Consider the following 12675-nt stretch of genomic DNA (forward strand, 5'->3'; position numbering starts at 1 on the left):
TGACCAAATTTGTACACGATAGGCAAAAGAACTAGTTTCTTTATGATTACTATCTATGGGGCCTTAATGGCCATCTCAGAAAGGCAAGACTCCCATTGATGATTCAGCAAATTCCTCCCGGAGGCTATTGGTTTGAGGGTGGGGGCAGAATATGAGTTAGTCAGAAAAAGGGAGGGGTATATGACTGGGGGCTTTTGTACACAGAGACAACAAGTCTTTCTTTGATAGCAGTTGTTCAATTGAGCATGAGTCACAGCGACTGGGATCCTAAGTGTATGAAACAGTCCATGGCATACCAATGGGTGTCCTGCGGTTCCTCTATACATTGGCTTTCCTAGTTGCAGTGCTTTGAGATTCGGTGGCTGTTTTCCTAAGCTCAGCACATCAGTCTGCAAGAAAATACTTGGGACTGTACTTCAATAATGGCTGATTGTTTTTCTGCAAGGAAAGTATATTATTTTGTGCTGTTTGCATGAAGATAGGAGGAACAGAAAAAAGTCACTGAAGAAAGATAGTGGATTCATCTAATGAGTAGGCTGGGGTTCTGCATATATTTAACTTCAGAGCAGTGTGCAAGTTTAGATGACCGCTTCTGGGATTTTTCTATGAGTGAGGAAACACACATGGTTGAGTTTCAAGCTATGCATACAAAGAACACGTCCATGTGGCTCTGGCATCAAGGGGTTAAAGAGAGAAGACAGGCCTGACCAATGGTTTAGGAGTTAAGTCCCTAAACCCTCTGTGCCACTGTGATTCCTGTTAAGAAATAGAAAAAGCTACTGAGGATGTTCTGAATTGTGTGAGGATACTTAGTTGGCATAGTGAAAAGAATACTGGGCTAGTTTTCAGAAGGGAATACACAGAGAAAGAGAGGAAAGAAAATTAACCTTGTTAGAAACCCTGGCCTCTGCACTCTGCTTTGAAATATGTAACTGTCATTAGAAGAGGAGCAGATGGAGAGCCAAAGCAGGGAGGAATTGAGCATCTAACATGTAACAGTGAGCATGCCAAAGCTTTCTCACAAACACCAAGGCAGTTCATACAGATCTGGGTTTAAATCTTGACTCTACCACCCATTAACTTTGTTGTGTTGGGATAACTACTTGACCTTTAAAATTCCAATTTCTTTATTGATAAGATGAAGAAAACAACTTCTACCTCACAAGCCAGTTGTGAAGATCAAGGGAGACGACGTAGACAAAAGCATTTTTGTAGGTGTAAAATACTCTAAGAGCTTCAGACCTCATTGTTACATTTCCTCTCTTATATATCCTGCCTCTTTGGCTTCTGAGGAACAGTTTACGGCAGGTGTTTGCTTATCTGGTTCTGGTTGGCAGACTGGTTTTTCTCTTGGGCTTGCTCAAACTCATGTACAGAAGCATTTCTGCTTCTTTTGTACTTGATATATAAAGTGAATTAAAAATGCCTGAAAACACTATGTTTTTCTATCCTGCCTCTGTCCAACAGGACTGACACCTTAGTGCACAGAATAGAACAAAGAAATACATCATATGACTTTAGCAAACAGTAGAAAGGGAGAGGTGCAGGGATCCAGAGGCCACAGCCCTCCACATTGGTTATGTGAAAGGCAGTGAGTTTGTGCAGAAAGATTCCAGGTGTTGGCATCCTACAGATTTGGACTTGAGTCCTTGGCATCCCTATTCATTTGCTGGATGTGTGACCTTGGGACAGTCAGTTAACTTCTCAGAATCACAAGTTCCTATCTTTAAAATGGAGTCAATAACCTTACCCTGCAGAGTTGGTGTGAAAACCAGAGATGTCGCATGTGGAGACTTCATAGGTACACAACCAATATTGCATTGCCATTTTTACACATGTGAGTCTATGTGTGGTAGTATCTCTTTGCCTTCTTAGGTAGCCAAGGTGACTTAGGTGTCATGTTTCCTGGAGATTGAAACCTGGGTTTATCTCCCATCATTTGTCCTTTACAACTTTGTGATGGTAACATGGTTATCATCCCAGAGAGAATGAGGAGGAAAACCAGGGATCTCTTGAATAAATTTGCTTTTGGTTTCACTAGATATTTAGTACTTGAGTTCTTTTATAGAGGTTTAATTATGCACAGGGGGCTTTGGGAGGTAGGGAGTCTTACTGTTTTCACAGAAAAAGCAGAGTTCTTTGTAGTGTCGCAGGTAAGTAAGTAGGACTAATGTTTCATCCAGCCCAGTGCAGGATGGCCATGGCAACATCTGGATGAATGGTCTCCTTGTTCCTGTAGAATGGGGCTCAGTCTGCGTTCTCCATGTTCAGACCCACTGATTGTCTCTCCACCCTTCTCTCCCTGGATCTTTGGGACAGACGTTGTTGCAGAATAAATCAGAAGGCAGCAAAGATGCCATTTCAATTTCTTCCATCCTCATTTATCATCCTTCCAAATCCTACAGTTCCACTAAAAAGGGGCAGCACTTTGACTATAGAGCTCTTTTGAAGAGCTGAAATTCTACTGAACCCAAATCTTCACTGTCTCTGATATGGATGTGGTGAGCTTAGCATTTTTAAAATAAGAAATTTTCTGATACAAGGATCTGCTTCTGTACCTAGTCTTTGGGTAGTGGTGATTTATGAAATTTAGGAGCAGAGATGCAACCTCTAATTATATATTTGCTTGCTTCTCTTTCAGCCTTCTGGGTCTCACCACTTGGAAGTAAGTGAATCAGTATTAGTGAAACTAACAGTTTGATGAGTTTACTTTTTTCTTTTAGGAAACATAAAAACAGTGGCTCACAGCCATTGTGGTCAATGGGTCAGAGAGTTTTCACTAAAGGGAATGTGAGTGCCTACTTCATAATGTTGCTGTGAGGATTAAAGGAGTCAATACATGGAAAGTGCTCAGAAAAGTGCCTGACACAGGGTGAGTGCTGCATGATATTATCCCATCCACTCCTGGGTGGGGTCTGCCATTGGCCCCAGTGCAGCTTTCTTCCCCAAGTACTATCGGTGCTACTTCAAAACACATCCAGAAAGAAGCCAGTCACAAAAGACCATATATTATATAATTCTGTTACATGAAATGTCTAGAACAGGTAAATCTATAGAAACAGAAGTTAGGTTCATGGTTGTCAAGAACTGAGAAGAGTTGGGGAGGTTGGGGAGTGATAATAGTTAAATGGTATGATGCTTCTTTTCAGGGCGATGAAGTTCTAAAATTGATGGTAGTGATGGCTGCAAAACTCTGTGCATATACTAAAAACCATTGAATTATATACTTTAAATGGGTAAATTTTATGGTATGTGAGTTGTATCTCAATAAAGCTGTTAAAAATATATCCAGGGCTGGGCGCAGTGGCTCATGTCTGTAATCCCAGCACTTTGGGAGGCCAAGGCGAGTGGATCACGAGGTCAGGAGATCAAGACCATCCTGGCTAACACGGTGAAACCTCGTCTCTACTAAAAATATAAAAAATTAGCCGGGCGTGGTGGCAGGGGAGGCTGAGGCAGGAGAATGGTGTGAACCCGGGAGGCGGAGCTTGCAGTGAGCTGAGATTGCGCCACTGCAATCCAGCCTGGCAACAGAATGAGACTCCATCTCAAAAAAAAAACAAAACAAAACATATATATATATATATATATGTATCTCCAGAATTCTGACACTACTCAACATCACTGTGTTGTTAGTCCAAGCATCCAGTCTGTCTCCTGGACCACTGAAATGACCTTGTAACTGGTCTTCTCAATTTCACAATTGCCTCACCACTGTCTCTTTTCCATAGAGCACTGTAGTGATCTTCTAATGTAAATCAGAATATGTCACTTATCTTCCTAAATTGCTCCACTGCCTTCCCATCGTACTCTCCACAATTCAAGTTGAACACTGACCATGGCCTCAAGGTCCTGCATAATCTGGTCCCTGTGACTTCTCCCTCAATCATCATTCTCCCTCTTGCTACTTTGTTTTGGCCCCATTGACTTTTTTTGTTCTTCCAATATGTCAGTCTTATTCCTGCCTTCCTCAGCATCTTTCTATTTGCCATTCACTCTGCTGAGAATCTGACCCCCATGTCTTCTCATAGCTCATTCCTTCATATCATCTAGAATTCAACTCAAATATTACCACATCGGAGAGGCTTTTCTTGCCCAACCCTATTTATGTATTCATTTTTTAATTGACATATTGTAACTGCCCATATTTATTGGGTACAACTTGATGTTTTCATATACATTTATGTTGTATAATCATTAAATTAGGGTATTTAGTGTATCCATCACCTCACGCATTTATCATTTCTTTGTGGTGAGAACATTCAAAAGCCTCTCTTCTAGCTACTTTGTAATATACAATACCTAACTGTTAACCATTCCAACATCACCCTACTGTGCGGTAAACAGCAGACATTCCTCCTACCTAATTGTCAAAATTAAAAATAGAACTACCATGCAATGCAGCAATCCCACTACTGGGTATATATCCAAAGGAAATGAAATCAGTATGTTGAAGAGATATATGCATCCCCATGTTTATTATGGCACTATTCACAATAGCTAAGATGTGGAATCAACTTAAGTGTCTATCAACAGATGAACAGATAAAGAACATGCTGTATAAGCCAAGCAAAGAAAGATAAACATGCCATGATCTCACTTATATGTGGAATTTTTAAAAAAGTTGATATCATAGAAGCAGAAATTACAGTGATTACCGACAACTGAGGGGTCGGGATTGTGAGAGATTGGTCAATGGGTACCAACCCATTTCAGGGCGATGGGTTTAAAATAGTCCCTTCCCTATCAATCTCTAGCCACTCATCCATTTTATTTTTTTTCATAGCATTCATCACTATTTGAGTTTGTATTTTATCTATTTACTTGCTCATTGGAAGTCTTCCCAACAAGCATGTAATTTCTGTGAGAATAAGGATTTTTGTCTTGTTTGCTGTTACATTCCTAGCACTTAGAACAGTGTCCCGCACTCGGTGTTTATTGAATGAATGAATGAATGAAGCCACCGCATTGACTGTGGATACAAAACAGAAACACGCAAATGCTCATTCTTCTATGTATATCTCCTATTCTGTATCCTTACTTGGAGTATCTCACATAATTTAAAGCTCGTGATAAAATTCTTAGAAGTTCTTTGGGGCTTCCTTTTCACCACTCAGCATATTCTATTTAGAAAGGAACTTGATGCTTAGACCAATAAGTGCTGTCACTATTTGCATGAAAAGTCCATGAAAACATCCAAGGGCTATCAGAGTCTATGCTTAGTCAATCATTCCTGCTCTGAAAGTCAGCAATGGCTATTTTGGTGGCATAAGGCTGGAATCTGTCTTTACCAGTACATGTGTTTATTCTCAGGTTACTTACAGTGTGGACTTTCTTGGGCCCCTGTCCTCAGAAGAATCCTCGCAATGGGCACATTGTTGGTCATGATGGCAATATCCAGGGGTGTCAAGCCCTCGCTGTTAGGTGTGTTAAGGTCGAGTTCTTCTGGTGTATACTGACACAGGAGGATCTGCACAGCATCCATGTCCTGCTGTTCGACTGCCTCAAACATGGCTTCATTGCCCTGGAAATTCTAGAGAGGAGCAAAGGTAGATTAACACAATTTCTTAAACCAGTGTGTCTTTGTAGCTTAGCTCTTTTGAAGTTTAGAGACTGTTTCAGGGACTGTATGTCCACTTTTAAGTGGTATAACTACAATTTATCTCAAGGTCTCCAAAGTAAACACTCTGTTGGACTTCCTCTCCATCATTTCTAATGGACATTGAATAGATGCACTGAGAGAATACAGGATAGCCTGGCTAGGCTGTAGATAAGAGCAAACCTCAGCTTTCCCCAAACCAGTCTTCTGAAAAGTACTCCAATAGTTCATTTGGCTGGGCGTGGTGGCTCACGCCTGTAATCCCAGAACTCTGGGAGGCCGAAGTGGGCAGATCACTTGAGGCGAGGAGCTTGAAACCTGCCTAGCCAACATAGCAAAACCCCATCTCTACTAAAAATACAAAAATTAGCTGAATGTGGTGTTGGGTGCCTGTAATCCCAGCTACTCCAGAGGCTGAGGCAGGAGAATCACTTGAACCCAGGAGGCAGAGATTGCAGTCAGCTGAGATTGTGCCACTGAACTCCAGTCTGGGCAACAGAGGGAGACTCCATCTCATGGAAAAAAAAAATAATTAAGAGATGTTCTATGAAGAAAATAGCATGTGGTCAAATCAATTTGATAAACATTAAATTAAACCAAGGGTACCCCATTATTTCCCTGTAAGCTTCCTCAGGGTCTTTAATAATTTTAACATGTATTTTATTGCATTTGCTTTGACTATTCCTGGAATGGTATTCTACAGAGCACAGTTTGAGAAATGCTGGCATAGATAATGTTAAGGTAGCCGTTATGGCTAGCTTGGAATTGACAGTATACTTGCTCTGTTTTTCCTCAAACTCACACCCTCCCTCCCCATCCCCAGCCTCTACATTGTCATCTCGTGTCTGGACCATGGCAATGACCTGCCTGCTGCTAGTCTTGGGCTCCCCCAGTTCTCGCTCTATACTGATACAAGAATAATCTTCTTAAAATACACATATTACATGTTACTTCCGTATTTCCAGATATCTACTAGCTCCATGCTGCCTGCGGGCTGATAGTTTCTGAGCCCTAAGATGAGGGGTCCGAGTGTTAGAGTTCAGGGAGGGTTTCAGTGACTGGATGGCAAATTGGTTTTGGGCCTTATGGGACTAGAGCTGAATATTTACAGAATACAGTTCACTTAAGAAAATATGGTTCCTTTGAAAACTTCTTTCAAAGGATTAATAGTAAACAAAAGAGAAGAACTCCGGAATTCTTTTAGGTACATATTTCTTAGCATGTGGGAGAAGACCAACACACATATTATTTACACATCTATCTGGTATCTTCACCAAGAGTTGCTTGGTCTTTAAAAGAGTTGAAATACCACTGGTTTTGACGTGCATAGGGATCACCTGATTAACATGTGGAAGATCTCCAGTCACCAAATGTTCAGGTGGTCAGGTTTTATTTTTAGTCTCATTAAAAATCAATTCTCCCTATCAAAGGCTGCAGGTCAGCTTTAGCTGAGTACATAACACAAAATTGAAATTTGAGGAAAATACAAAGCTATTATGCAAATGCTTGTTTTGACAATGGGGACCCAGGGAATAAAGCTATTTTGGTATGCAGTTTTCTTTGCTGCAAGACAATCTGCTGAATGGTAAAGTGTTTTATCCACAATCTGCTAAACTGAAGAGCCTCTGATGCTTAGGCCCCAATTTAACCACAGCCAAGTCCTCCAAAAAGATGAGTTTGAAATTAGAAAACACATTAGAAAACAAATGAGTTCAAAGTTAAAGTGCCACCCCATCCACAGTCATGTATTTGTTTTTGGCTCTTAGTATTCCTAATTTCTCATGTGCCATATTTACTCTCACTCTTAAGTCATTTCCTCCTCCAAGCTTTTGTTGGCAAACTTTGGCATGCTTCTATCTGGAAAGGCTAGGACTCATTTCTGTTTTAAGAGCAAACAAATGGTGCCATTACTCCCTGCAAAAATCCCCTTGCTGAGCATGTTAATATTATGCTCTCAGCTTTTACTGAGGGCCATTCTAAGAAACTATTATATGTGAATGTCTGTAACATCATCAGTTCCACTATTTATGCCATTCTCTATTACATAACTCACTATGACATCTACAAGGTCCAGAGGACTGAGCAGCAGGTGAATATTCATTTCTCCTGATGGACTGAGACATTTTTAGCTATCAACAGATGGGATGCTATAACCAACTGCGTTTCTTTTTCTGCTTTGACTTTCTGGGAACTCAGCGATGAATGTAATGATACATTTCAGGTACAGGTACTATATTTGCCTAGATTTTTTGATATATCTATTTTTATTCTTATATCCAATATTTTCTTTTCCTAGTTTTTTTTTTTTTGTGTGTGTGTGTCTGTGTTTTGTGTTTTTTTTTCTTTTTTTTTTACATTTTTCCTTTACTTTCCTTCCTTCCTCTTATCTCTCTTTCTTTGTCTATCATATAAAACATGTACATTCTTTGGATTCTATTTTGAATGCCTTTGGAAAGAATGTGTGGTATACATAAGAAATCACTAATAATATTATTATTTGAATGAACACTGGAACTCTCAGAAAGCCCATTTAACCTGAAACTTCATATTTGTCAAGCTGCTAGTTTTTGGGGTTTATTTATTTTTTGGTGTAGTAGTGAAATAAAAATTAAGGGAGAAGAAAAAGAAACAAAAAGAAAGGGAAACAGCTCACAATCACTCAGGCTTTGTCTAAAAACATTAATACATGCAGTTACTGCCTTACCTGACTATTCCAGCATTTATAAAATTGCAAGCATCAACTTCTGAAATAAACGTGAATCATCTTAGAATATACTTAAACCCAAACATAACTGAATAAATCAAACTGACACAAGAATAAGAATGGTTTCGTTACCACTGAGGTCTTCCTGAGACTCAGCCGATCAGTTCTTGTCCTAAAATAGGCCTCATCGAAGGAAGAGTGGCTCCCCTTCAGTTTCTCAGAGAGGTTCCTGTACAGGCGTTTGGCTGCGTTGGGAGATGAGGGAGCACTATGCTTTTTTGACTGACAGAGATGTAAATTTTGCATTTGTTGGGTCATTTTCACACAACAATTCCTAAGAAGAGGAAAGCCTGATGTTATATCTTTTACACCACAAATTATAAGTTGACATATAATTTTATCATCTCCAGTCAGTATCTGGAATCCAAATACAATATTACAGCTGGTAGGGACCTTAGAGATGATCAGACCCCACTTTTTAATGTTGTAAATGAGAAAGCTGAAACCTACGGGAAGGAAGCAGCTTATTCATGGCCACAGAGCTAATTGGTGGCAGGAATGAAATGACAACCTCCATTTACTATATAAACATATTCAGTTACATACAGACATATATATGATTGAACCTCGACTCAAGTCTTTACTTCTCTATCCCAAGTGTAGAAGCGTCTCTCTGTAACCTAGGGGGTCTGTTCAATTCCTCTTGGGTATATACAACTGGGAGTTTTCTACTTACATCCCCCTAGATGCTGGCGTCTGTTGGGTATATAAGAAAGTGTGACTCTGTCTCAGATGGACAGACACAAGTTAACTTCTGCATAGCCCCAATCTCTTGAGGTAGCAGTTAACTTGCATCTGTCCTCTGTCCATCTGAGGTTTGGTGAACTATCCCAGTACTCAGAAGCTTGGGGAATTTGTACCCATAGGCCCATCCCTGCTCACCTCAGATACCCTGGATGGGGTCCACCAAAGCACTCACTACTGGCATTCTTCAATTAGTACTTGACTGTTGTTTCAGAAATCTCTAACGAGGTCCCCACCAATGTCACACCTGAAGTCAGTTTCCAGATCAGCCATGCCATTCAAAAGCCACCCACAATGACTTTGGGTGTTGATCTTGAAATTTTGATGCTATCAAGGCTGTGGCTTCCTGGCATGTGTATATGTATATGTATTGGATGAACAAAGGAATGAATGAAATAACTAGTCAAGGTAATTCTGTGCAAAGTGTCTCCCTGGTAGAGCCTCTGATGCACCGGGCCCAGCACTCTCTGGAGCATGTCACTGCCTTCTCACCACTTCCCCTCAAATGTTTTAAATTTAAGTTTTAAAATTAGTACATAATAAATATACACATTTTGGGGTATATGTGATAATTTAGTACATTTATATAATTTGCAAAGATCAAATCAGTGTAAATTCCCATCACTTTAAATATTTAGGAGCCTAGTATATAGGAAGACTCATAGTATCTAATATTTTTGTTGCTGTAGGCATTCAATAGATAATTGAGAATAAATGAGTGCACATACGAGAGTCTATTATATTTAATATACTAGAGCACTACCCAGAAAGTTAATTTCATCTTCATGCCTTTGAACTGGATTCCATGTCTGCTAGCACAAACTAACTTCGATTCACTTTGACTTTAAGAAATGGAGATTCATTTTCATTACATTGTCAAATGTCCTCAGGCTTTTTGTTTGTTTGTTTGTTTTCTTTTTGTTTGATTTCCAGCTTTTAAGTTCATGGCTACATGTGCAGGATATGTAGGTTCGTTACATAGGTAAATGCGTGCTATGGTGGTTTGCTGCACAGATTATCCCTTTACCTAGGTATTAAGCCCAGCATTCATTAGCTATTCTTGCTGATGCTCCTCCTCCTCCCAGCCCGCAACCTCTGACAGGACCCAGTATGTGTTGTTCCTCACCATGTGTCCATGTGTTCTCATCATTCAGCTCCCACTTAAAAGTGAGAACGTGTAATATTTGGTTTTCTGTTCCTGCATTAGTTTGCTGAGGATAATGGCTTCCAGCTTCATCCATGTCCCTACAAAGAACATATCTCATTTCTTTTTATGGCTACATAGTATTCCATGGTGTATATAAACCATATTTCTTTATGCAGCCTATCATTGATGGGCATTTGGGTTGATTCTGTGTCTTTGCTATTGTGAATAGTGCTGCAGTGAACATATGCATACATGTATCTTTATAATAGAACGGTTTGTATTCCTTTGGGTGTATACCCAGTATTGGGATTGCTGGGTCAAATGATATTTCTGCCTTTAGGTATTTGAGGAATCGCCATGCTGTCTTCCACAATCGTTGAACTAATTTACACTCCCACCAACAGTGTAAAAGTGTTTTGTTTTCTCCATAATCTAGCCAGAATCTGTTGTTTTTTGACTTTTTAGTAATAGCCATTCTGACTGGTGTGAGATGGTATCTCATTGTGGATTTTATCTAATGATCAGTGATGTTGAGCTTCTTTACATGTTTATTGGCCACATGTATATTTTCTTTTGAGAAGAGTCTGTTCATGTCTTTTGCCCACTTTTTAATGGGGTTGTTATTTTTTCCTGTAAATTTGTTCAAGTTCCTTGTAGATGCTGGATATTAGACCTTTTCAGATGCATAGTTTGCAAATATTTTGCCCATTCTGTAGGTTGTCTGTTCACTCTGACGATAGTTTCTTTTGCTGAGGCACCTTTTAAGTTTTGTCTGCAATTTCCTTCGAGATAAAAATACTTCCTAGATCCTTTTAAGGTGGTCCTACTTAGTCAGTCTTAGTGATGTCCAGGAGGCCCTACCCAGTTTTAGCTAAATGGACATATTTACATTTGGAAGGATGATGCAATGCATTGTCTGTAATGTATATGTATGTATATGTTTTTATAAATCTTTAACAACCTTCTCAAAAGTAGAAATGGAAAGGGAGGTGATTTGGCATCTTTTTTCTTCCATCTACAAATCCTTTACCTTTGATTCAATAGCAAATAGAGGGTTTTCTCTCACTTATTTTTTTCCATTCCCACAAAAATTCCAGATTCATATGCAAGCTGGCTCACATGGGGATTGCCTTAACCTCCTTCTTTCTGCCTTCTGTCTCTAGCTTTTTCCTTCAGCATTAATGCCCCAGTTCAAGCCATCTGTTTTCTCTACATCATTATTGTTCCCCAAATAACTCTACATTCTTTTGTATCTCCCACAATGCCCAGAAGTCCAGTAAATAAATTCTTGTCTATTGATCAAATTCCAGCTACTTGCCCTCTAACTGATGACACCTACCCACATGGCCCCTTTTGTCTTTGCTCATCTCCCATCTGTTCCCTTCAGTCAACATAGGTTGACTTTCTCTGTCTCTCTGACTTCCTTCTCATCCTCCCCCAGCTGTCCCTTCCTTCCAGGCTATTCTGTAGCTGTTTCCACTCTTTTAGCTTCATCTATCATTATGTTTTCTTTTTCTACTCTATATTTAAAATTTTGTCAGATAAGATGGTGAGAAAGACAACTTTCTGTTATTTGTTATTACAAATATGCCCCTCCCAACTAATTGTACTCTTAAATTTTTACCCTTATGGAAAGAGACAAGCATTTGAGAATCAGTGTAGCTTTAGTTTTGGAATTTGGCAGACCCAGTTGGAATCTTGATATTGTTACCTACAATCTATGTGACTTTGGGAATCTTATTTAAATTCTATGAGTTTATTTCATCATTTATCAAAAGACATTTATCAAAACTCTTTTTTTCTAGAGTTGTGAAAATTAATCAACAAATGAAAGGTACCTATTCTGTTTTGTGCATAGTATCCACTCAATAAAGAGTAGAAATTATTACGTTAAGTATTTTTCTCAAAATAGAGACACCCAAGTATATCATAACAATTTAAATAGTTTTATTGCTTGTTTTAAATAATGTCTTGAAATTAATTTTATGTACTCAAGTAGAGACTTCCATATGTTTGTTTATAGTAACATATAATAAAACAGATATAGGAAGTAGAAACTTCAAACTATTAGAGGGAAGGGTAGAATAAAGATTAATCTAAAATAATTTAAAAATTAAAAAATAAAAAACATAATAAACAGAAAATGTAAAATGAAGTCATAAGGTTAATGTCCTAATATTATCTTTTCATAAATGATGAAATAAGCTCAGGGAATTTAAATAAGGTGCCCAAAGTCACAGAGACTGCAGGTAACAATATCAGAATTTGGGCCTGCCATTCCAGAACCAAAACTATAGGTTGAATATATCTGTGCTCACAACATAGTCAAAAGTTTACTTTTCCTAATAAAAGACAAAGACTCTCCGACCAGAATTCCTAAAAAGCCATTTACAAATGGTACACCTAAATAAACATTTCACA

The 12675-nt window shown here is 38.9% G+C and overlaps 1 protein-coding gene across 1 annotated transcript in view; it reads right to left on the bottom strand.

Moving 5' to 3' along the window:
• ANKFN1 (ankyrin-repeat and fibronectin type III domain containing 1) overlaps nucleotides 1-12675 on the bottom strand; it is a 330330-nt gene that overhangs the window by 124119 nt on the left and 193536 nt on the right. Inside the window, exons 4-5 of the mRNA XM_011979240.1 lie at nucleotides 8436-8637; nucleotides 5323-5533 (exon numbers count right to left, since the gene is read on the bottom strand). Of these exons, the coding sequence (XP_011834630.1) occupies nucleotides 5323-5533; nucleotides 8436-8637 (413 nt within the window). The remainder of the gene's footprint in view (nucleotides 1-5322; nucleotides 5534-8435; nucleotides 8638-12675) is intronic.

Source organism: Mandrillus leucophaeus, unplaced genomic scaffold (assembly GCF_000951045.1).
Source record: "Mandrillus leucophaeus isolate KB7577 unplaced genomic scaffold, Mleu.le_1.0 Scaffold20, whole genome shotgun sequence".
Taxonomy (NCBI): Eukaryota; Metazoa; Chordata; class Mammalia; order Primates; family Cercopithecidae; genus Mandrillus; species Mandrillus leucophaeus.